The following is a 26,094-nucleotide window of genomic DNA, read 5'->3' on the forward strand; positions in this document are numbered from 1 at the left end:
TTAACAAAATTAATTGCATATAGGAGCTCACAATTTTTTAAAAACTGTGGTTCAGTTGCCTTAGATCTTCAATTTTCTTTATTTTAATTTGTATTATTTGTTTATGTGCAATTTCTGTATGTGATATTTCACACCAAACAAAGCTGTTTAGTTTTGTATTTTCTGTGTTATGGACTGCTGGTGACTAATTCATAGTATCGTAGTATTTGTGTGACGGGTAGCCCATGGGTTCATAAGGGTTGGAGATGGGGATGGTTTTGCAATTGACTTCACAATGTGGGCATCTCATGAATTCAAAGAGGAAGGAGGTTGCATTGAGTGTGTGTGTGTGTGTGTGTGTGTGTGTGTGTGTGTGTGTGTGTGTGTGTGTGTGTGTGTGTGTGTGTGTGTGTGTGTGTGTGTGTGTGTGTGTGTGTGTGTGTGACCACCCTTTCAAAATAAGTGAATTGCCCAAACATCCTGCTGCAACAAAAACGGTTTACACTTACAGGTGAAATTAAGTATCAAAACCCAATTCTCAATGTTTCATTTACTGATAACAATGCTGACAGGCTTGCACATTCATCCTGAGAGTGGATGTCTCTTCCCTCTCTACAGAAATCCAACCTAGTCTATCAACAACTAATATTTGAAAGAGGAAGCACACAGCCAAAAGGAGTTTGTTTTGGGTTTCCAAAAATACTTTTTTGTTCCTTTTTATAAAATGACTAAACTTTTTGAAATCACAAGCCTTGCAGACATGTTGCGTTGCAAAACTCCTGGTGAAACCCCACATTTGTGTGGTAAGGAGGTTGCTATGAACAACATTGAGGAAAATAAAAGTACATTCAGTGCTACTATGACCAGTGGTGGAAAAAGTACTAAATTGTCATACTTGAGTAAAAGTAAAGATACGTACCTTAATAGAAAATGACTCAAGTAAAAGTCACCCAGTAAAATACTAATTGAGTAAAAATTTAAACGTGTTTGGTTTTAAATATACTTAAGTATCAAAAGTAAATGGAATTGCTAAAATGTACTTAAGTATCAAAAGTAAAAGTAGAAACCTATTCAAATTTATATTAAGCAAATCAGACGGCATTATTATAATATTTTTTTTTAACGTACGGATAGCCAGGAGCAAACTCAAACACGAATATAATTTAAAAACATGTTTAGAGTGTCCGTCAGATCTATTGGTAGATACTGTAGGTAAAAAAAAAACATTGAATATCCCTTTGAGCATGTTGAACTTATTAATTACACTTTGGTTGGTATATCAATACACCCAGTCACTACAAAGACATCCTTCTTAACTCAGTTGCCAGTGAGGAAGGATACCGCTCAGGGATTTCACCTTGAGGCCAATGGTGACTTTAAATATTTAATGGGAGTTTAATGGCTGTGATAGGAGAAAACTGAGGATGGATTAACAACATTGTAGTTACTCCAATAAACTAATCTTATTGACAAAGGGAAAAGAAGGAAGCCTGTACAGAATAAAAAATATTCCAAAACATGCATCCTGTTTGTAACAAGGCACTAAAGTAATACTGCAAAAAATGTGGCAAAGCAAGCATTTTTTTTCCTGAATACAAAGTGACATGTTTTGGGCAAATCCAATACAACACATTACTGTCTACCACTCTCCATATTTTAAAGCATAGTGGTGGCTGCATCATGTTATGGTATGGGTCTGCTTATAATCGTTAAGGACTGGGGAGTTTTTCAGGTAAACATTTTTACGGAATGGTGCTAAGAACAGGCAAAATCCTAGAGGAAAACTTGGTTCAGTCTGCTTTCCACCAGACACCTGGAGATTAATTCACCTTTTAGCAGGACAATAACCCAAAACACAAGGCCAAATCTACACTGGAGTTGCTTACCAAGAAGACAGTGAATGTTCCTGAGCAGCTGAGTTACAGTTTGACTTCAATCTACTTGAAAATATATGGCAAGACATGGAAATGCTCTAGCAATGATCAACAACAAATTTGACAGAGCTTGAAGTATTTTGAAAAGAATAATGAGCAAATGTCGCACAATCTAGTTGTGGAAAGCTCTTAGACACTTACCCAGAAACACTCTGTAATCGATGCCGAAGGTGCTTCTTCAAAGTATTGACTCAGGAGTGTGAAACATGTTTTCACTTTGTTATTATGGGGTATTGTGTGTAGATAGGTAAGAAAAACATATATTTAATCCATTTTGAATTCAGGCTGTAACACAACAAAATGTGGAATAAGTCAAGTGGTATGAATACATTCTGAATCATTAACCCAATAAGTGAGACATGTAACTTTCTACAGAGCATACAGATCTATAATCACAACAACAACAACAAGACCCTTAGTGATCTGTTTATTTATTTGAATCAAATATTATCTGTGAGATTTTTTTAAAAGTATGTTGTGAAATGCACTGTATCTATTCTTGACAGCTTTATAACTTAAATAAAGGTAATAGCTTTGAGATGATGGCCTTTGACTGAACTCTGAACTCATGGATGATTCATAAAGGAAATTATGAATTGACCCAATGAACTCATGGATGATGCAATTGAAAGGATCTATATGCAACCAAAGTTATTTCTATTTCTCATTAAATGACAAGTGATAGCTACGTGAGGAACCCAAGGTATCTGTTGGGGACCTCCTACTACAGGGGCTGGCTGCTTTCTGAGTGCACACTGTTGCTATAAAAGCTCTTCCCTTTTCACTTTTCACTCGGCACATTTGTGGACTTGATCATTACTCTTCTGCATCTTACAATGGAGGAAATCTATGTCAGGCATGTGGAGTTTCTGGGCTTTGAGAAACGCTTCTTCCCCAGTCAGCACTATGTGAGTTTGAGTTTGATCATTGTTGACCAAAATACCAAATGGTTCAGTGGAGGTTAATGCATGAGGTTGTTTTCCCAGACATAGATTAAGCCTAGTCATGCTCAATGGAGATTCTCTATTCAGTGTTTATTAGCCCGAGTCTCTTCTTAATAGTAAAGACAATTGCTTAGAAAACTTTAATGACCAGGATTATTAGTTAACATTACATTGCTTTCATACCATTTTTATTCTGCAAAATAGCTGTAGAGGACTTGATGGTTCTTCACTTATCTTTTTGACTACTTTCTCAAAGGTCTACATGCTGATGGTGAAATGGAACAACCTGTCTGAGAAGTTGATCTATAGAGGGTATCCGGAGATCTACACATTTCATGTGAGTCTCTGCTCACATAATTTAATAGCCTGGAGGCAGAAAGTTGAAAGGTTGGACAACTGTGTATGTGTAGTGTTTGTCTGTATGAAAATAGCAGGCGAAGGGATTTCATTGCTACCTCAATAACTGAAAGCTTGTTAAATAGATAAAGGCTGTGAAATTAGCCCCATACTATTAGCCCCACTGATCTGCAGTCAGTTGATATGGTGCCTGTCTGCCGGGGATATAGAAATTCAAGATGAATAGCAGCCTCCCTACTACCCCCACTGATCTGCAGTTAGTTGATAATGTGTCTGGGTTATAGAAATCCCTAATGGAGATGTTCCCAATTGAGGCTGGTGACATCGATAAGAAAGACAGGATCATCCCTGCATTACCAGGTAAGGACATGTACCTGCTCTATGGCTTACCTCTCCACAATGATAACTGTTGTGTGGTTAGCGTTCTGGCACAAATGGTTGCTGTGCACCACATTGAGCACCTAGATGGAAAATCATGGATAAAGAAAGTATTGATCTCTTGATAATTTACTATAGCAGTGATGTTGTAATTCTAGTATCCTAGAATGTAGGTGTTGTGTGCACTTGGGTGAACAGACTAGGTAGTGCTTGTTGTCAGTCAATGCTTCGCATAAGGAAACACCTGCAGCTGCTATCCAGATGTGACAAATGTACTTCTCTTTTTTTGTATAAATGCTAATCAGTAAACCATAGCATCCTGTCGCGTTTTAATATTTTTTGAAAATAACCTTATTCAATATGTTTTTCTTTTCTAGAATTGAATTTAAGCATAAATTGTTTATCTAAAATATATTCTTTAAATCACAGTGCATCTTATTCTTATGCAGTCTAAATAGTTATATAGTATATTAAAAACTTCAATTGTTGTACTGTACAGTTAAAAGCTGATTGGTAGGGATTCTGTATGTGTATTACATATTTTGCACTTTTGCTTTTTGTTAAACAGTTTGCACTTTTAGTTCTCACTAAAGGCAGCCTATTTTTAATCCAAAGGCTGTGACCACTAGTGATTATTTAGTATGAAAGCTAAATTAACTAACACAGTTATTCCCAAAACTGGAGAATACCTTTGGGGGTACGCCAAATAGAAATGTCATTCACATTTGAATTTAAATAAATAAAATAAAAATCTTCATATTTTCAAACAGTCCCTTTATATTTTCCAATGGGGCTATACATTTGGGTGAGTTTAGCCTGCTTTCACTGCCAAAATTAATGACACCATATACTGTTCAGCGAAATAAGAACACAATGTCAAATACAGGTAGCCTAGTCAAATAATTAACATCCAATCACATTAACCATTACTCTCTCACGGGAATTCCACTAATGGTCCGTATGTAGCCAAACGTAGCTGCTGCTCATGGTGGTATCTGTACTGATGGTGCAAAAGCCATGACAGGGAGACATAGTGGGGTGGTAACGTGTGTGCAAGCAGTTGCTCCCGACGCCACTTGGGTACACTGCAGCATTCGAGAGGCTCTTGCTGCCAAGGGAATGCCCGACAGCTTGAAAGACATTTTGGACACTACAGTGAAAATGGTTAACTTCGTTAAAGCAAGGCCCCTGAACTCTCATGTCTTTTCTGTAGTATCCAATGATATGGGCAGCGACCATGTAATGCTTTCATAACATACAGAAATGTGTTGGTTATCAAGGGGCAAAGTATTGACACGTTTTTTGAAATTGAGAGACGAGCTTGAAGTTCTTTACTGACCATAATTTTCACTTGTCTGACCACTTGCACGATGACTAGTTTCTCACACCACTGGCCAATCTGGGTGATGTTTTTTCTTCCCTGGATGATCTGAATCTAGGATTACAGGGACTCTCCGCAACTATATTCAATGTGCAGCACAAAATTGAGGCTATGATTAAGAAGTTGGAGCTGTACTCTGTCTGCATTAACAAGGACAACACACAGGTCTTTCCATCATTGTATGATTTTTTTGTGTGCAAATTAACTCGAGCTTATGGACCAAGTCAAATGTGATATAGCGAAGAACCTGAGTGAGTTGGATACGCAAATACACAGGAACTTTCCCAAAATAGATGACACAAACAACTGGATTCTTTATCCCTTTCATGCCCTGCCTCCAGTTCACTTACCAATATCTGAACAAGAAAGCCTCATCGAAATTGCAACAAGCGGTTCTGTGAAAATTTTATCAAAATCAACTGCCAGATTTCTGGATTGGGCTGCGCTCAGAGGATCCTGCCTTGGCAAATCACGCTGTTAAGAAACTGATGCCATTTTCCCCTTTGCAACCACGTACCTATGTGAGAGTGGAACCCGGCTCTCACTAGCATGAAAATTAAATACAGGCACAGACTGTGTGTGGAAAATTATTTAAGACTGAGACTCTCTCCAATACAACCCAACATTGCAGTTATGTGCATCCTTTCAAGCACACCCTTCTCATTAACCTGTGTTGAGTTATTCATAATTTTCGATGAACAAATAAGATTTTATATGTAAGATGGTTAAATAAAGAGCAAAATGATTTATTATTATTATTATTATTTGTGCCCTGGTCCTATAAGAGCTTTTTGTCACTTCCCACGAGCTGGGTTGTGACAAAAACTCACACTCATTCTTATGTTTAATAAATGTATTGTATTGTGTGTGTGTGTGTGGCAGGCTTATAATGATGGCAAAAACATTTGAGAGTGCCCTGACCATGATGATAGAGGAGGTACGCAGCTGGAGGTTGAATGTTTGTAGGGGTACGGAACTGTAAAAAGTTTGTGAACAACTGAACTAACACAACAAGGACCCTCAACAGGGCTCAAGTGGTTTTAAGCTTGTGTTGATACAACATGGGGAAGCAGAAGTTGTGAACAAACCTCAAAGTACTATGCAATACCAGAATTTTCCCCAGAAAATAAGAATACCTATGAAGATTTTACTCTAAACAATATCATGTATTGACTGGATTTGGCCAATTTGGAAGGTGTATAAGGGCACAAGACAAGACCCAGATGCAGACACGAGAGGCAGATGGTTTGTGTCTTTGACATTTATTAATAATCCAAAAGGGGTAGGCAAGAGAATGCTCGTGGACAGGCAAAAAAATAAATAATAATCTGTCATTCTGCCCCTGAACAAGGCAGTTAACCCACTGTTCCTAGGCTGTCATTGAAAATACGAATTTGTTCTTAACTGACTTGTGTAGTTAAATAAAGGTCAAATATTTATTTTTACAAGTAGCTTTAATGACAGTGTGATACATTAAGAGGAAACTGCAATATGCATTTAGTTCCTTGTCCAATTCAAAGTTCCACCTTTTCAGAGATAAACATATAACATCTACATCCAACACTGTAGTGTGGTATTTTGAATATTCCATTTTAATTGACCTGCAATTTTTTAAATGTTCCTTTCTGTCCCTCCTATCCTCAGCGCCAAAATGGTTGGACAGCCAAAAGAGCACCGAGACCAGGCAGAGCACTCTGGCTGAATACTGTCACTCTCTCATCAACCTGCCCCCCAAGATATCACGCTGCCAGCTGGTATGCAACTTCTTCAAGGTCCGACCGGAGGACGAGAACCCACCCGCTCAACAGCCGTAAGTACAACAACAAGGAATGTGTAATGGGTGTCGTCGTCTGATGAGGAAGAATCGGACCAAAACGCAGCGTGGTAAGTGTTCATGACTTTTATTGAACTGAAAACTAGAACAAAACAACAAAATGAATAAAAGAAACCGAAACAGTCCTGTCAGGTGCAGAACACTAAACAGAAAACAACTACCCACAAAACACCAGTGGGAAAAAGCTACCTAAGTATGGTTCCCAATTTTAGACAAAACAAAAAAAACAGCTGTCCCTGATTGAGAACCATACCCGGCCAAAACAAAGAAATACAAAACATAGAAAACTGAACATTGAATGCCCACCCAAATCACACCTTTATCAAACCAAAATAGAGACATAAAAAGCTCTCTAAGGTCAGGGCGTGACAGTATCCACCCCCCCCCCCAAAGGTGCGGACTCTGGCCGCAAAACCTGAACCTATAGGGGAGGGTCTGGGTGGGCATTTCTCCGCGGTGGCGGCTCTGGTGTGGGACGCAGACCCCGCTCCACCCTTGCTTGGCCCACTTTGGTGGCGCCTCCCGTGCGGGGACCCTCGCCGCCGACCCCGGACTGGGAACCCTGGTTGTTGCAGGCCCCGGACTGGGCATCCTCGTTGTTGTGGGCCCCGGACTGGGGACCCTCGTTGTTGTGGGCCCCGGACTGGGGACCCTCGTTGTTGTGGGCCCCGGACTGGGGACACTCGTTGTTGCGGGCCCCGGACTTGGGACCCTCGTTGTTGCGGGCCCCTAACTGGGCACCCTCGTTGTTGCGGCCCCGGACTGGGCACCCTCGTTGCTGGCCAACTTGGCTCAATGCCCACTTTAGCCCGGCACGGGCGGAGCGCATGCATAGGATGAACTGAACAGTCCCAGCGCACCTGAGACACAGTGCGCAGAGCCTGCGCAGGGCGAAACGGCGCACCGGAGACCAAGCACGCTGAGCTGCCACAATCCGCCCTGGCTGGATGCCCACTCTCGCATGGCACTTGCGGAGGGCTGGCATATACTGTAGCGCACCGGGCTATGAGCCCTCCATGGAGACACTGTGTGCTTTACCACATAACACGGTGCCTGACCAGTACCACGCTGCTTCCGGTAAGCACGGGGAGTTGGCTCAGGTCTATAGCCTGATCTCCCCGTATGCCTCCCGCAAAACATTTGGGGGGCTGCCTCTCGTGCCTGCTTTGATCACTTGCCTCATATCGCCACCTCTCAGCTTTAGCTGCCTCCAGTTCCTTTTTCGGGCGGCAATATTCCCCAGCCTGTCTCCAGGGTCCCTTTCCGTCCAGTATCTCCTCCCATGTCCAGGAGTCCTGAACCCTCTGCACCTCCATACCACGCTGCTTGGTCCTTTGGTGGTGGGTAGTTCTGTACCTGACAGGACTGTTTCAGTTTCTTTTATTCAGTTTGTTGTTTTGTTCTAGTGTTCAGTTCAATAAAAGTCATGAACCCTTACCACGCTGCGCTTTGGTCCGATTCGTCCTCATCAGACGACAACACCCGTTACACAATGTCTCCCTACTAATCTGTAAAGACTGTGGCTACATTATGACTCTTTACCCTTCTCCTGAAGTGTGCACTCGTAGACTCCCCTACATGGATTTAAAGGGAATGGACTGGTGTGAGGAACATGGTGTAAACTCCCTCCAGCCATGTATGCACCAATCCAATGCTGTAGGTCTAAGCCCTTAGATCACAACATCTACTAAGCTAACATATATAAGCTAACATGGTTCGGGGTTTTACAGAGAATTTTGTGACCGTTTTTCTTGTCCAGATCCTCTCATGTGTAGAAAAAACATAGCTTTCACTAACCCCATATTATGGAACAGGTTCAACCTTCATATCAGCCGAAAGAGGGTATTGAGATCCAGCCATTACAAGAAGCAGTAACATGCTGACCACACCGCTCGCGTTGCAAAATAAATGCACACATACATGTTATTCAATCATTGCACCCACACTGCTCGCTCGCACGTCTGCGTTGGCCAGGCACTAAAATAGAAGTTGCTTCTATTTGTGGCGCAGAACGCGCTGCAGGTCCTGCCTCACCCATCTCCTCATTGGTTTATAGAAGCAAATACCCACTTGCCATCTCATTGGTTACACCCACATGGGTGATTGAAAGACGAACTGAGGAAAGTCGTTGTTATGGTAATACTATGAAAGTTATGCCAATCGTCATATAAAATCCAAAGAAGAAAAAGCCTGGAAGGAGGGCAGGTGACTAGAAACGATTGACTAGAGACAGCAAGCTAACTAAATATGACAAATTAGCTAGCAACTGCAAGCTAGCTAGCTAAATTACCATAAATGTTAAATCTTTTTGACCTGTCCCCAAGTTAATATCATTGGTTCAGAGTTTTTGATATATTAACCTGTGTGTTGTGATCGCATTTGGTGTGGGGGAAAAATATATATTTGCACACAATAGCGCACGCGCGCAGCCGGTGTGGGTATGGCTTAAGTCTCAAGCATAAACATACAGGGAGCTATTTAAAATTACATCACTGTGTGACGTGCCATCTCATCAATCGACTTTAAGGTTTCCACACATTTAACCTACGTAGATCTACACGGGTGTGTGCGCTGGGTGTATTCTTATTTTAGACAAACTGGCACCTTTTGGTAACATGATATGGCATGTTACAATTTTCATGTGGCACGGGAGTACATCGAATGTTGGACCACACTACAAGGATCTGGCCCTTTTGTGATGAAAAATTACATTGCAACACTGAGCCAAGTCCATTGGGTCCGTCTCCGTAGGGTGTAAATAGCCCTTTAAGGTGGGTTAAATGCATTTGGGGGAAGAGGACAGTGTGCACACTTCTGGAGAAGGGTAATGAATCAGAATGCAGCTTGTTTCATTCCAAGAAGACGTTCCAGGAAGATGTTCCCTCTCCTCCCATTCACTCCCCTTCCTAGATCTGATAGGACTGGATGGGGGAAAAGCAATATGGTGATAACTAGGTGGCGTTATTGCTTACACCTACCCTGTTGCATCAGATCCTTGAATGAAAATGAACGAGGGAGTGAAACTCAGCCTTTGTGTTTCTGGATTGATATACACTGAGTTTACAAAACATTAGAAACACCTTCCTAATATTGAGTTGCACCCTCTTTTGCCGTCAGAACAGCCTCAATTTGTCAGAGCATGGACTCTACAAGGTGTCCAAAGTGTTCCACAGGGATGCTGGCCCATGTTGACTACCATGCCTTCCACAGTTGTGTCAAGTTGCCTGGATGTCCTTTGGGTCGTGGACCATTCTTGAGACACACAAGAAACTGTTGAGTGTGAAAAGAAAAACCAAGCAGCATTGCAGCTCTTGACACACTCAAACCAGTGCGCTTGGCAACTACTAAGGGATCATGGCTTTCACCTGGTCAGTCTATGTCATGGAAAGATGTTTTGTCCACTCAGTGTAGAATAATGAGTGAGTTCTCCATGTTTCCCTTGTAGATTCAAAAGAAATGAGGCCATCGTGATGTCCACGGACAAGGCCAGAGGCAACACTTCTGGTAAGACCCGTCTTAGTCTTTACCCTTTTATAAACCCACTAATAGAAACACTTTTCCAGCCAAACTTGTGAGGGAATGTGGGCTATAGTCCTGTTATAAAGAGATCTACCATAGTGATTTAAAGTGGCAATCAGCAGCTGAAGCAATAACAAAGCCCCTGTTTCAGTAAAAAGCTGAGGTATAGGGCTATAGAGATGTAACCACTCTGAAATTTATACAGAGCTATGGATACAAGGACCGGAGTAAAACAAGCTTATATTTTGGGTTCTGATGGGGTACGTCAGTTGAACTAAGCTTATGAGGCCTTTATAAGTTATATTCTTCAAGAATCTATGGCTACACATAATTAATTTATAGGTCTACTGCAGATTGTCATTGTCATTTTTGTCATCTGACCAGAAATCTCTGGCCCCATCATATTGGAAAGCTACAGGGTGATCTCTGACTACAGCAAGACCTCCAAGTATGAGATCAACCTTCTTACTGGAGACTTAGTGGAGATTGTGGAGAAAAGCCCAAATGGTGAGTGACAATAAGACCCAACATCACTGAACAAGTGATTGGTCCCAGTCAGAACAGACGCCATCTTAAAATACAGTTGCTCTAATATCAGGGTGGTGTATTCACTAGTGTGTACACTAGATGGCAACACCAAGCATGAACAATTGACATTTTCCATTAAATAATAGGCACAAAAGTGTGCATGTGACAATGTGAACCGGATGCAACATTTTCTCATTTGGGAAAAAGTCTGTCCTCCACCTTCTCTTCTCCGTGACCCGGAAACTGATAAGTGGTCAAGTGATCCAGGAGATGTCAATTTGTTAGTGTCCTCCCCTCCTCGATAGCCACCTTTCATTGAGGATAGTCATGTGAATCCTACCTGATTCCTTTGCGGAATAGTTTTCAATCGGTTTTTAATTTGTCAGAAGAGAAAAGCATGCACACGTTTAAAAACAATATTATATTTGTAGTAGGATGTCCCTTGGGGTTATCCGTACCTATGTAGGACATGCAAGGGTTAGGTTAATAAACAGGCTGGAGCTAGAACCTCGTTGTTGCGCGTCCTTATTTTAGATCGTACTACATGGGGTCAGAAGTGGTTTTAAAATTCACATAAACGTGAAGGATGTACCAAATAAATCATACATTCAGGCTGTTTCAAAGCAGGGAGGGCACAGTGGAGATAAAACAGAACATATCATTATTTTGCTAGCTAACGAGCAAGGACTAAGTTACTGCTAAGCAACATGTTGCAAGAGGAAGAAGCTGGCAGGATTTCAGGGTTTGCGACTCCAAGTTCAACGGGCTCTGGCGCAAACATGGACAGGCCAGTGGCTAGTGCTGACGGATTTCGCATTAGTCCCCCAGAGAATTTTGTTTGTATGGACATTCAAAACTGGCCGAAATGGATCAGGCGCTTTGAAAGGTACAGGGTAGTATCAGGCTTAAACGTGAAAAATTGGGCATTTCAAGTTAATACACTGATCTACTCAATGGGTGATGAAGCCGAGGATATATTAAATGCTTCAACGTTGACCGAGGAAGAGAAACTTAACTACAGTGCCGTTAAAGACTGTTTTGAAACGCATTTTGTAGGGAGACAACATTATTTTTGAGAGAGCTAGGTTAAATATGCGCAAACAGGAGCAGGGTGAAACCACCAACAGTTTTATCACAGCTGTTCACAAACTAGCAGAACATTGTCAGTTTGGCGCGCTCAGGGAAGAGCTGATCCGAGATCGGATTGTAGTCGGAATAAGAAATATATCAGTTTCTGAAAAGTTAGTTGGATTCCCAGTTTACCGTGTCCCAAGCTGTAAACCAGGTTAGGCAGAGTGAGACAGTAAAAAGACAGCAGACGATACTGCGCAACAGCAGCTCCTTGCAGAACGAAGAGAGTGAGGAAATACATGCATTTTCATACAGAGCTATAAAAAAAACGGAGGGAAACACAGAACAAAAACAGACAGCACCAGTAGCTAGTTCAAGTGTTTGTCGCAAATGTGGAAAATCCCCTTTCCACAGATGGAAAGATTGCCCAGCAAAGGATGCGGGAATGCAGGTAATGTCACAGGAGAGGACACTTTTCAGCTATCTGTCGATTAAAGCAAATGCATGATGTTTCAGAGGAGGTACAGCAGGACAGCATCTTTCTGGGAGAAGTAAAGGAAAACAATGCTGGCTGGCATTCAGACATTAAACTCAATGGGGAGGTTGTGTCATTTAAACTAGACACTGGGGCAGCAGTGACAGCTATCCCAACTAGGCTGTATAGCTATAGCAGAGATGGCCCTTTGCTCTCTACAAACAAAAAACTGTACGGGCCCAGTAATAACATTTTACCAGTGGTAGGGCACTTGGTGATCAAACTGGAGAGTAAAGACAAAAGTGCCATCCAGCCTGTCTTTGTCATTGACTCTCTAGCCAGACTGTTGCTGGGGCTGCCAGCAATTGAACCATTGCAACTCATTGAAAGAGTGAGCGAACTGGAAGACCCAGGTGAGGTTTTCAAAAAGAAATTCCCAAAAGTGTTTTCTGGTCTAGGAAGGATAGAAGGTGACTATGCCCTTTCCACCCCCCCGCCGGGTGCCTATCCCTTTATTGGCCAGAGTAAAGGAAGAGTTGGGGAGGATGGAAGAAATTGGGGCAGTGTCTAAAATAGAGAGTCCCACAGACTGGTGTGCAGGGATGGTGGTGGTCCCAAAAGCCAATGGGGAAATAAGGATTTGTGTGGACATGACTAAATTGAATGAGGCATTCTGCAGAGAGAGACACATCTTACCATCAATGGAGCAGTCACTGGCTCAGTTTGATGGCTCTCAAGTCTTCACAAAGCTGGATGCCCACTCAGGTTTCTGGCAGATACTGCTGTCATCAGAAAGTAGGGCGCTCACAACATTTATAACACCGTTTGGCCGTTACTGTTTTGCCATTTGGAATCACTTCCGGTCCTGAGCATTTCCAAAGACGCATTTCCCAGCTGTTGGATGGGCTGAGTGGCGTCATAGTCCACGCGGACGATGTGCTTGTGTGCGGAAGGGACAGAGCAGAACATGATGTAAGACTCCCAGCAGTTCTGACCCGACTCCAGGAGACTGGCCTGACACTCAATGAAAAATGCACTTTTGCACAATCAGAGGTCTTGTTCTTGGGGCACAAAATCAGTGCAGCTGGAATAGAGCCGGACCCAGAGAAGATCAGCGCCATCACAGATATGCCCAGACCCCAGAATGTGGCTGAAGTCAGGACCTTCTTAGGCATGGCCACATATGTGGGGTAAGTTCCTCCCACAGTTCTCAGATACAACCAAACCTCTTGAGAGACTTACTAGCCAAAGAGAATGCCTGGTCATAGGGTCACATGCAACAGATAGCGTTTGACAATATTAAAGGAGATCTGGCCTCACGCTTGTCCCCACGCTAACACAAAAGTATCAGCAGATGCATCATCCTTTGGGCTATAGGGGCGGTCCTCACACAGATGCAGGACAACATGGAGTGGCGTCCAATCGCATACATCTCCCGAAGCTTATCCGACACAGAGAAAATATATGCTCAAGTGGAGAAGGAGGCGTTGGCTATCACATGGGCATGTGAAAAGCTCAGCCAATACCTTATTGGCCTGCAGTTTACAGCAGAGACTGACCACAAACCACTGTTGGCTCTGTTAGGGACAAAAGCACTGGACGACTTGCCTCCCAGAGTTCTACGCTTCCGCCTCAGATTACTGAGGTTCACCTACAAGATGGTGTATGTGCCAGGGAAGGCACTGATCACAGCAGATGCACTCTCCAGGGCCCCAATTAAACGTCCATTATCAGAGGAGGAGCAATGTCTAGAGGGTGAGGTACAGGTGTCCATTAATGCAATAAGGGACAGTCTACCTGCATCTCAGACCAAACTGCAGCAGATTGCAGAGGAGCAACAACAAGACCACATCTGCCAACAGATAGTGCTGCAGTGCAAAAAGGGATGGCCCAGGCAGGAGGAACTGCCTCAACTGCTGAAGCCCTATTGGGTGCACCAAAGTGATTTCCACTGTAATGGAGACCTTCTCATGAAAGGACAACGGAGAGTTATCCCAGAGACTCTACAACCAGAAATGCTAGACAGAGTGCATGATGGACACATGGGGATAACCAAATGCAGACTGAGGGCTCAACAGTCAGTGTGGTGGCTTGGTCTGAGTTCTCAGATTGCAAAGCTAGTGGCCCAGTGTGAGGTCTGTACAAAATGTCAACCTTGTCATCCGGAGCCAATGATGGCAACGGAGCTGCCAAAACGGCCATGGCAAAAGGTAGGAGCGGATATGTTCTATTGGAAAAATGACACTTATCTGCTAGTGGTAGATTACTACTCAAGATACATTGAAATAGCAAAGACACCCATAACCACATCAGCTGGTGTTATCAATGGATTAAAGTACATTTTTTCCAGGCAAGGGGTCGCTGAGGTCCTGGTTACAGATAACGCTCCCCAGTTCTCTGCGAGCTCCTTTTCTGCTTTTGCCGCAGATTATGACTTCATACATGTGACCAGTAGCCCCTACCATGCACAGAGTAATGGTGAGGCAGAGAGAGCTGCTGAAAAAGAACAAGGATCCATACAGGGCTCTGTTAGCTTACAGTTACACCACTGCATCATGGGCCGTCGCCTGCCGAGCTCCTGATGGGCAGGAGGCTGCGTTCCCCATTGATTGTCTCGCCGGCTCAGCTTAAACTCTGATGGCCTAACAGGAAGGCCTTCGCTGAGAGGGACAAACGGCTGAAACAAACGCAAACTGGAGACTTTAATCGGAGACACCGTGCTAAGGAGATGCCCGAGCTGACCGAAGGTCAACGTGTGTGGATTACAAACTCAAAGACACCAGCAATAGTGCTGAGGAAAGCGGATGCCCCACGCTCCTATGTGGTGGACACAGGCTCAGAAGAGGTACGAAGGAACAAAACACACCTCAGAGCTCTTCCAGATCTACCAGCCACACAGACTGAGGCCACAGAAAATGCACAAAAAGAGGGTGAAGGAGAGAGAATGCTCACAGAGCCACAAGCGCGCCCAAAAAGGAATGTGAAGCCACCAGAGTGGCTGAAAGACTGTTACGTGAAGAGAAAACATACTGTTGGGGACCATACCCAGCAAAAAGAGACTGTACCTAAGTTAATGTTCATACTGTGTGATTTAATGCTTTCATACTGTTTCGGGATGGGAAGTATCATGTTAGAGAATAATACTGGTTTCCAAATTGCATTTCAGTTATGCTTCAGGGGTTATGCATGTTGAGTTCTTGTTCATGGGAGAGGGGAAGATGTGGTAGGATGTCCCTTGGGGGTATCCGTACCTATGTAGGACATGCAAGGGTTAGGTTAATAAACAGGCTGGAGCTAGAACCTCATTGTCACGCGTCCTTATTTTAGATCATACTACACTACTTATCGTTTTATCTATAAAATGTGTTGCACAACTAACTTAATTCGTTTTTATTACTTTACATGATTATTTTGGGGTCCACCCCTGTAAGTGTAGTTTGCCTGATGACGAGCGAGTGGAGAAGGAGTCCAATTTCATACAAGCGCATTTTCGGCCAAGTTCCGTCTCCTCGCCGCCTCTCTTCGATTACCTTTGACCTTTTTCAAAAAGAGGCGACAGGACCGAGGAGTTGAGCAAATCCTACTGAGAAAAGCCCCTAGTTATCCCTCAGGTATTCCTGATGAATCTACTGCTGCTCCTTCTGGGTCGTGTTTAGTAGGCACGAAACAAAAGACAACCGACTGACACAGGGAGGGAGTACCTCCTACCCAATAGGAAACACATTTTTATTTTTAAGTGTTTACCATTGCATGCCCTACTGAACATGGACATGGTTTCTGTGCTTAGTGCTCACTTGACCTTTGACCCCTCTACCATGGCAGGTTGGTGGTTCTGCCAGTGTGATATCAAGCGTGGCTGGGTGCCCGCCTCTTACCTGGAGCCCCTTGATGGACCAGAGGAGCCTGAAGACGCTGATCCCAACTATGCAGGCAAGTCTCACCACCTGCTAGGGCTCTAACTAAAATAAGAGCAAGGGAGGCTAGTGGCGACCAATCAACATTTTTGATTTATATTTGTATCTAATATCTATGTGACACTATTTTCAGTGAGGTCACAGGTGATGTGTTTGTTAGGTTTTGTGTTGGCTGTCTGTATAATATTAACCTAATTCTAAACAAACTTTGAGAAGCTAGTGAAGCCTTTCCTCTAGGTCAGGTATTCCAAGCAATGCCGTTGGGGGTACGCCAAATAAAAATGTGATTCACATTATTTTCCTTTTTATATCTTCACATTTTCAAACAGTCCATTTTATTTTCCAACGGTGCTCTACATTTGTGAGAGTTTTTCTTTCTCACCTGATTAGCCTCCTTTCACTGCCAAAAATAAAACGAAACCATCTAGTGTTCAGCAAAATAACAACACATTGTCAAATACAGGTAGCCTAGTCAAATAATTAACATCCAATCACATTAACTCTTACTCTCTGTAGCTGCTGCTCGTGTTGGTATCTGTACTGATGGCGTAAAAGCCATAACAGGGAGACATAGTGGAGTGGTACCGCGCGTGCAAGTGTTACGCCCCTGAAAACAGGGGAGAAATAATCACGAGAGTGATACGGCGTTGTTTTCTCAATTCAACTTTTAGTTCAATTTTTACAAAAGTAACAGATTACAAAACAACAGAAAAACCATTATACAAATAACACAGCAAAATATCTTATTAACAACGCACATGTTCATTCACATTCGACATAAAATGGCAGCTACTCTCAGTACGATGCTATTCTTCGCTACAACCGAGCAGGGCTCATATTACTCTCTGCAAACTTAACTCTAACTTCCTCAAGATGTTACTAAGACACACCTTAAACACTCTTGACATGTTAGCGAGTTATAACATTGAACACCTGAAAACAGGGGAGAACTAATCACGAGAATGATACGGTGTTTTCTCAATTCAACTTTTAGTTCAATGAGAAAAGTCAGCGATTTCCCCAGGAATATGGCTGGAGACCAGAGCAATCGATCTCCGGCTCATAGATTAAGAGCATTTCGTAGATCACAGATTAACACTTTTAGGCACCACAAAATAAAGTAATCAATATAATGTTTACACATTTACTCACAATTCGTACCCTTTATCAGCTTAACAGATTTTAACTTTAACACAATATATGAATGTTATCAATCTCTATCAACTAATACTGAATGCATCTTTTTAACCTTAGATGTTTTAAGATCCTCACATACTATGAACTTACTAATACTTTTTATGTATTAGTATAATGTAGTAATATAATAACAACAGGCTGAATATTTCCTTTAACCTGTCACACAAGCAGTTGCTCCCGATGCCACTTGGGTACACTGCCAGAGGCTCTTGCTGCCAAGGGAATGCCTGACAGCTTTAAATACATTTTGGACACTACAGTGAAAATGTTGAACTTTGTTAAAGCAAGCCCCCTGAACTCTAATGTATTTTCTGCGCTATGCAATGATAGGGGCAGCGACCATGTAACACTTTTATAACATGCAGAAATGCGCTGGTTATCAAGGGGCAAAGAATTGACATGTTTTTTTAAATAGAGAGATGAGCTTAAAGTTATCTTTACTGACCATCATTTTGACTTGTCTGACCTCTTGCATGATAACTAATTTCTCACACAACTGGCCTATCTGGGTGATTTTTCTTGCCTGACTCTCCGCAACTATATTCAATGTGCGGCACAAAATTGAGGCTATGATTAACACAAACAACTGGATTCTTTATCCCTTTCCTGCCCTGCCTCCAGTCCACTTATCGATATCTGAACAAGAGAGCCTCATCGAAATTGCAACAAGCAGTTCTATGAAAATGTAATTTAATCAGAAGCCATTGCCAGATTTGCTGCGCTCAGAGGATCCTGCCTTGGCAAATCACGCTGTTAAGACACTGATGCCCTTTGCCCCTTTGCAACCACGTACCTATGTGAGAGTGGATTCCCAGCCCTCACTAGCATGAAAATTAAGTACAGCCACAGACTGTGTGGAAAATGATTTAGGACTGAGACTCTCCAATACAACCCAACATTACAGAGTTATGTGCATCCTTTCAAGCACACCCTTCTCATTAACCTGCGGTGAGTTATTCACAATTTTCAATGAACAAATAAGGTTTTATATGTAAGATGGTTAAATAAAGAGAAAAATATATATTATTATTTGTGCTCTGGTCCTATAAGAGCTCTTTGTCACCACCTGCCTCATGGGAAGTGACAGTCTCACACTCATTCTTACATTTATTAAACATATGGTATAGTGTGTGTGTGGCAGGCTTACAATGATGTAAAAAAACACATTTGAGAGTGCGCTGACTCTGGTGCTAGAGGGTGTACGCAGCTGGAAGTTGTTTTTTGCAAGGATTGGGATCCACTGCTCTAGGTGGTACAAAAGTGCTTTGAGTTTGAGCTCATAATTCCAATGTGTGTTTGTCCCCACAGGAGAACTCTATATCACCACCCAAGCCTACAAGGCAGCACAAGATGATGAGCTAACTCTTGAGACTGGAGAAACTATTGAGGTCATTCACAAGCTGCTGGATGGATGGTGGGTGGTCAGGTATGTAGGCTGATTCTGTACTCTTTCCTGCTCTCTATTCATCTCTGTAATAAGTTCGGACCACAGGCAGGCAGCTGTGTGGATCAGTAGTAGCTTACATATTTGCTACTGTTGTATCATATAGCCACACACACACACAGTTTGTCTAAGTGCTTGTTGGGTGTATCATCTTGGATAGGAAAGGAGAGGAGACAGGACACTTCCCCTCTATGTTTCTCCACAAAACTGGAGAGAAGAAGGAGATGGAGGAGAACGTGATTAGAAGACAGATACCACCACCCAGACGGTAGGCCTACAAACGTCTGGACATTTATTTTGGATGACATCCTCTATGGATAAAGACAAAGTTATAAAAGCATAGAAACTCCGACAAAGACCTTGTCTTTCGTACCTTGTCTTAACTGAGTTAAGAAATTAAGAATTCAAATGGGCTTCTTATTGTATTGAAGTAATTATTGTGTTATCACAGCGCACTACCCTTTTTTACGGGCGATAGGTTCAGTACACATCACTGCATTCTGTATCAGGAAGTAGGCTGGCCCTCTTTGAAGTCTCATAGATTGATGCATTGCACTCTTTTTGTTTATAAAGCCCTCCTGCATCAACTTCCGCCATACCTTACTGCATTATTAATTTGAAGTAAGGTATGTAAGGACTCAAGTAAACGTCTCCCAGTAAATTACTACTTGAATAAAAGTCTAAATGCATCTGGTTTAAAATTAAAGTACTCAATTGTCATACTTGAGTAAATGTACATTTGTCACGTTGGCATGAAGGATCGGGAGACAGGTGCAGGAATGCGTAATATTTTTTTTTACAGTGTGCCGGATAAAGGCACGGTGACGAAGACCAAACAAACACGTAACAAAACACAGGGTAGAAACCCAAAACAAAAGAGCATAAATAACACATGTGCACAATGATTAACTCATGGGACGAGACCCGTAATCATCTGCGCGATCCACAATGGCACGTAAAGCCAAAACACACAGCACAGGTACTCACACGCATCAACGGACTTTGGAACAATAATTGACAGTGAAACAAAGAGCACATCTATACAATTACAATCAGTGGGAATTGGGACCAGATGTGCGTAATGACACAGTTCTGGAGGGATCTGTGACAACATTCTACATAAAATTCCTTATTAAGCAAGCCAGAACTAAAAAATATATATACGGACAGACAAGGGCACACTCCCACACTCAGACATAATTTACAAACACATTGTTTGTATTTAGTGAGTCTGCCAGATCAGAGGCAGTAGGGATGATGCGTTATATTGATAGGTGAATGAATTGGACCACATTGCTGTCCTGCCTTAGCGTTCGAAATGTAACGGGTACTTTTGGATGTCAGTGAAAATGTATGGAAGTAAAAAAGTACATATTTTCTTTAGGAATGTGAAAGTAAAAGTCAAAAATATAAATAAAGTGTCCCCCCCAAAAAAAACGTATCCCCCAAGGACGTATGAGCTACCAGATCCGGTCTGAGGGATGGCTAACTCTGGAGATACCTTTGATTTCCACTTTGGGTAGATCTGCTTTTAGTTTTTTATTTATTTATTTTTTTTTATTTTACCTTTATTTAACCAGGTAGGCAAGTTGAGAACAAGTTCTCATTTACAATTGCGACCTACAACTGCGACCTGTTTTCTTGCACCTTACGTGTGGAATGATCTCTAATATACTTTAAAATTGGAGGAATTGGTACCGCTAAGGCATTTCAGATCTTTTTACTGAAGACTGTCTGTTTTTTATGATTGTTTTTTGCTTCTCATGTATTGTTGTGTATATCAAAGTTTATGTGGATGCGTAGTTTAATGTGTATATTGTATTTTTATATGTATTGTGCTAAACAGGGCTCATCTGGCAAAGAGAATTTGGTCTTGGAATTGAATCCCTGTCAAAATAATGGTTAAATAAAATATTGGTACTTTTTTAATGGTTTGTTTTAACTTCTCTTTTCCTCTTTCAACGACTGGCCCATCTCCTCTTGGCTTTCAGGTCTACAATCCGCAATGCCCAGAGTATTCACGGTAAAGGGCGCAAGGGCATCAGCCAGAACACGTACCGCAGGAACAGTCGCCGCTTCCTGCTGCAGAAAGGCGACTGGCCCAATCAGCCCAGGAAGACCTCTAATGACGCCACACAGTCTCCCCTGCAGGAGAAGGAAAACGGAGGTACATCATTTTGATGCAGGCAGACATTTTTATACTGTATGAAATCCTATTGGAGCAGACCTGGGTTCAAATATTGCTGTATTTGTTTTCTTTCAAAGCTTTATTGAGCTTGCCTGAAATGCAGAATGGAACCAATGAAATAGTACCAAAAGTTCAAACCCTGTTTATGTAGCACTCCAGGCAAGCTCAGCTCCAGGCACTCCTTTACAGCTCAGCTGTAAAGCAGCAGTGACAACTGCTGAAGTAAAAAGGGCTTTATAAAATACATTTGATAGATTGATTGAGCTCAAGCAAACACTGCTAAGAGTTTGAAAGAATACAGATACTATTTGAAGCCAGGTCTCCGGTGGGGTAGTATTGGCTATGACTTGCTCCCACAGTAAAGGCTTTCAATCAGAGAGCAAAGCTGTACATTGCCGTCTCCATAAAAGCAGCAATGCGCTTGCCCCGATCACCTGAGGATTTCTCCTTTTCTGATAACAATTTCCTGTGTTTGAGGGGTGCAAATTTCACGTGTCACTTAAATTTCACTGGATTTATTGCTTTCATTTTACTCTTGTTACTCTTTCCTACTCTCACTTGTGCCATTTGTTTTTTATGTTAACATTTACAACCGCGAAAATGTTTGTAATGACCTTTCAAAGACTCCGGTAATGACTGAAATGGGTTTAATGGAATACATTGGTTTTCTGTTACGTCTATAAAGGGACAGTACTCATCCGGGACTGGGGTACGCACCAATCTAACAGTTCAACACCTGAATTCAAGCAACAACGATACAATCGTTTTAATAATTTTTAAAATATATATTTTTTTATAGATGCAGTCAAAATGTTGTGATGAATATTCATATCATAGTCACCAGTCAATTCCATTACACTAAAATGTTACTTCAACCAGCGATTGCTTGAGATGGCTAGCTATGCTGCCAGTATGTCTTAATGAGTGTTAGCATGGTAATAGCATACCCTGCACACAGCATGTATTTATTTTTTAAGGGGCATGCAGTAGGTTAATGATATCAGCCAACTGATGTTGTATCGGACATTTCAAACAACATTCCCAGCTACAGTCACGGTATTTAGTTTAAGAGAATTAACGAGATTGAACAAGGCAAATGTGGGCTAATTTGAATGGATGCAAATCGCAGACTTTTTCATCCCTACCCCAGTAGACCCACATTACCGTATAAGAACGCTAACTCCTGGTCGGGGATTTAACGCAGCATCTCGACACTTACATTACCAAAAAGAGATTAAAAAACTATTTTGGCGAGTGTTTTATGAGCAGTTAACAAATGAAATGCGCTGAAATAAAAGCAACTTCCGTCTGTTTGGGTTTATTAGCTACAACTCTCTTCGCATTTTGTTTAGCCCAGGCAGGTATGGTGTCTCCCGTAGGACCTCTAAGGTGAGTCAAAAGGAACACCCAACAGCCATTCCCACAGCTCCATAGCGAACATAAATACAACTGTTTATTATGGATTTTCATGGCAATTAAGTTGGCATGCACTACACAGCGTATGTGAATTGACACTCCCTACTGTCAAACACAAATGTCATGCTGTTGACGGGCGTCTCTCCATGTAGTTTCAGCTTAACACGTGGTTGATCATTCATAAATTCTCTCTCTGAACCTGCTCGGAAAGCACACTGACCGTGATGAAGTTAGCCCAATAGAGATATCCAACATCAAACAAATTCTGCCGCAGTCGCACACTGGCTTCAGCGAGCTAGAGTTGGCTAGCTTGGCTACAGTTGGCTAGCTTGCTAGCTACCTCTTGACACAAATGAGAGAACATCACTCTGACCTCTTAACTCTCCCTAGCAGACTGTTTTCACATTATAGACAGGTGAGTGACTAACTGTGTTGAAGTTTTGCCAGAGTGAATGTACGAATGCTTCCCATGTGAGAAAAATCCCACAAGAAACACACCCACATCAAAGCACACCTCCAAGATGCAAATCTTGTCTTTTCAGTTGCATTTATTAACGAGGAGGGTGGAAAACCGAGGCGAAATCAGCCAGTTCAGACCCCTTTAATTATTTGTCTCTGCCAGTACAATGTTGTGTGTGCTATAATTCAATCAATATCTGATGGGAATTCAAACATTTGGAGTATCTGCATCCATTGTCCAACTGTTATAGTTCTCATAATTTCATTGTTTAACCTTTTACCAATTTCAATGACCGTTTCTAAAATAAGGCCTTCACAGTTTTCTACCGATTGACTTTCAGACAACATCCCAAAGCCAGCAGGCTCTAGTCCAGGGGGCGAGCTGAAGAAAGGGGCTCCCTTCATCCCCCCTCGGCCCAGTCCTGAACTCATCATGGAGCGCTGCACGGAGAACACCTGCAAAAAAGTCAGCGTCCGCAAGACGAACTGAGCTTTAAACTTTGTGTCAGTAATGGAATGCAAAGAAAGATAGGTTAATGTGTGCAATACAAACTGATCAGCAGATAAAGCCAACCATGTGTGCCTTTGAGGGCACTTTGCATTTTGTTCTAAATGTAAACACTTAGGACTAACTAACTGCTTGGAGAAAGTAAAACAATAGTGAAATGTAAATGTACACTCCTATACCTATTTATTTGGACAGTGAAGCAAAAACATTTCATTTGGCTATAGAAATATGAGGCGACAGTACAGAATGTCACCTTTTATTTGAGGGTATTTTCATATCGGTTTTCTTTATGTATACTGAACAAAAATATAAATGCAACAATGTCAATGACAGTTCATTTCAGTTACAGTTCATAGAAGGAAATCAGTTCATTTAAATACATTCATCAGGCCCTAATTGAGGGAGCCTGGCTCAGCCAATCAGAATGAGTTTTCCTCACAAAAAGGCTTTATTACAGACAGAAATGCACTTCAGTTTCATCAGCTGTCTGGGTGACTTGTCTCAGACAATCCTGCAGGTGAAGATGTGGAGGTCCTGGGCTGGCATGGTTACAAGTGGTCTGTGGTTGATGCCAGTTGGACATACTGACACATTTTCCAAAATGACGCTGGAGGCAGCATATGGTAGAGAAATTAACATTCAATTCTCTGGAAACAGCTCCGGTGGACATTCCTGCAGTCAGCATGCCAATCACAAGCTCCCTCAACTTGAGACATCTGTGGCATTGTGTCGTGTGACAAAACTGCACATTTTAGAGTGGATTTTTATTGTCCCATCACAATTTCAGGGATCTTTTATTCCAGGTCATGAAACATGTGACAGCACTTTACATGTTGTGTTTGTATTTTTGTTCAGTATACAATAAGTTACCCTAAAATGACACCGGTGTATTACAAATTTTGAAGTGTCCATTTTCTCTGTTACTTTTTTATAAAGTGTGTGGTTAGTAAATGTGTTTGCGACGCCATATGCAGTTTTTGGAATATAAGCTTCTTTATTTGTTTGCTGAAATAAGCTATTTGTAACCTACGAAATAAATAATATAGTCTGAAATTATTTTGTGCAGTCTGCTATTTCATCGTTAGCGACGATGTCCCCTCAGTGACTATATGAATGCATCCAAACCAAGAACCATGGATTACAGGCACTATCCGCACTGAGATAAAGGCTTGAGCTACCGCTTACAAAGAACAGGACGCAGACATGGAAGCATACAAGAAAGCCCACTATGACCTCCGATGAGACATCAAACATGCAAAAGGAAAATATAGGAGAAAGGTGGAATCCTATTACACCGGCTCAGACGCTCGTCGTATGTAGCAGGGCTTGCAGACGATAACAGATTACAAAGGGAAACCCAGCAGTGAGCTGCCCAGTGATACAGAACTCCCAAACGAGCTAAATGCCTTCTCTGCTCACTTCGAGGAAAACATCACTGAGTCTTGCGTGAAAGCCCCTGTTCCAGATGACCGTGTGATCTCACTCTCCATGGACTATGTGAGAAACCTTTAAACAGACCAACACTCGCAGACGGAATACCACGGTGCCTTCACAAAGCATGCGCAGACCAGATGGCAAGTGTCTTCACAGACATTTTCAATCTCCTCCTAACATGTTTCCAGCTGACTACCATTGTCCCTGTTCCCAAGAACTCCAACATCATCCCAGACACCCTGGACCCACCCCAATTTTCATATCGCCTCAACAGATCCACAGATGATGCAATCTCAATTGAACTTCACACTGCTTGCTCCCACCTGGACAACAGGGGAAATAACTGTGAGAATGCTGTTCATAGACTACAGCTCAGCATTCAACACCATAGTCTCCTCCAAGCTCATCTCTGAACACCTCCCTCTGTTACTGGATCCTTGACATCCTGACGGGCCGGCACAGGTAATGAGGGTTGGTACAAGACCTCCGCCACGCGGACCCTCGGGGGCCCCTCGGGTGTGTGCTTAGACCCTCCTGTACTCCCTGTTCACCCACGACTGGTGGTCACGCATGACTCCAACACCATCAACAGCAAAAGCATTTGCCTATGTCAATCTACTATCCCCCATAGTACAAAAATTGACCTATTCTGTGCGAGAAAGAAATATTCCAAACTGTCCTAGTCTGGGACAGTTGTGGGATGCGATAGATCCCAAATTAATGAAACCACTAGCATAAAAAAAAACATTTTTATGCAATGAGGCTGATTCAACAGCCTCAAAAATTGAAGTCCAAATAAATGCTTCCAGATAGTTCAAGTATCAGACACATCAGCATCAACTGTTCAGATGAGACTGAACGATTCAGGCCTTCATGGTCAAATTGCTGCAAAGAAACTACTAGTAAAGGACACCAATAATAAGAGACTTGCCTGGCCAATAAACACAGACAAAGGACATTAGACCGGTGGAAATCTGTCCTTTGGTCTGATGAGTACAAATATGAGATTTCTGGTTCCAACCGCCGTGTCTTTATGAGGCACAAAGTAGGTGAACGGATGAACACCACATGTGGTTCCCACCGTGAAGCATGGAGGAGGAGGTGTGATGGTGTGAGGTATGCTTTGCTGGTGAC

General features: G+C 42.3%; 1 protein-coding gene across 1 annotated transcript; it reads left to right on the forward strand.

Moving 5' to 3' along the window:
• Positions 1–2,711: 2,711 nt before the first annotated feature.
• p47phox (neutrophil cytosolic factor 1-like) lies at positions 2,712–24,576 on the forward strand. Its single transcript, NM_001124230.2, is given in 11 exon segments — positions 2,712–2,821; positions 3,114–3,194; positions 3,499–3,574; positions 6,618–6,783; positions 10,253–10,311; positions 10,711–10,833; positions 16,223–16,330; positions 18,820–18,937; positions 19,116–19,223; positions 20,947–21,122; positions 23,360–24,576. Coding segments are annotated over 11 exon segments (1,236 nt in total). The 5' UTR covers positions 2,712–2,749; the 3' UTR covers positions 23,509–24,576.
• The last annotated feature ends 1,518 nt before the right edge of the window (positions 24,577–26,094 follow it).

Source organism: Oncorhynchus mykiss, chromosome 12 (genome assembly GCF_013265735.2).
Source record: "Oncorhynchus mykiss isolate Arlee chromosome 12, USDA_OmykA_1.1, whole genome shotgun sequence".
NCBI classification, from domain to species: domain Eukaryota; kingdom Metazoa; phylum Chordata; class Actinopteri; order Salmoniformes; family Salmonidae; genus Oncorhynchus; species Oncorhynchus mykiss.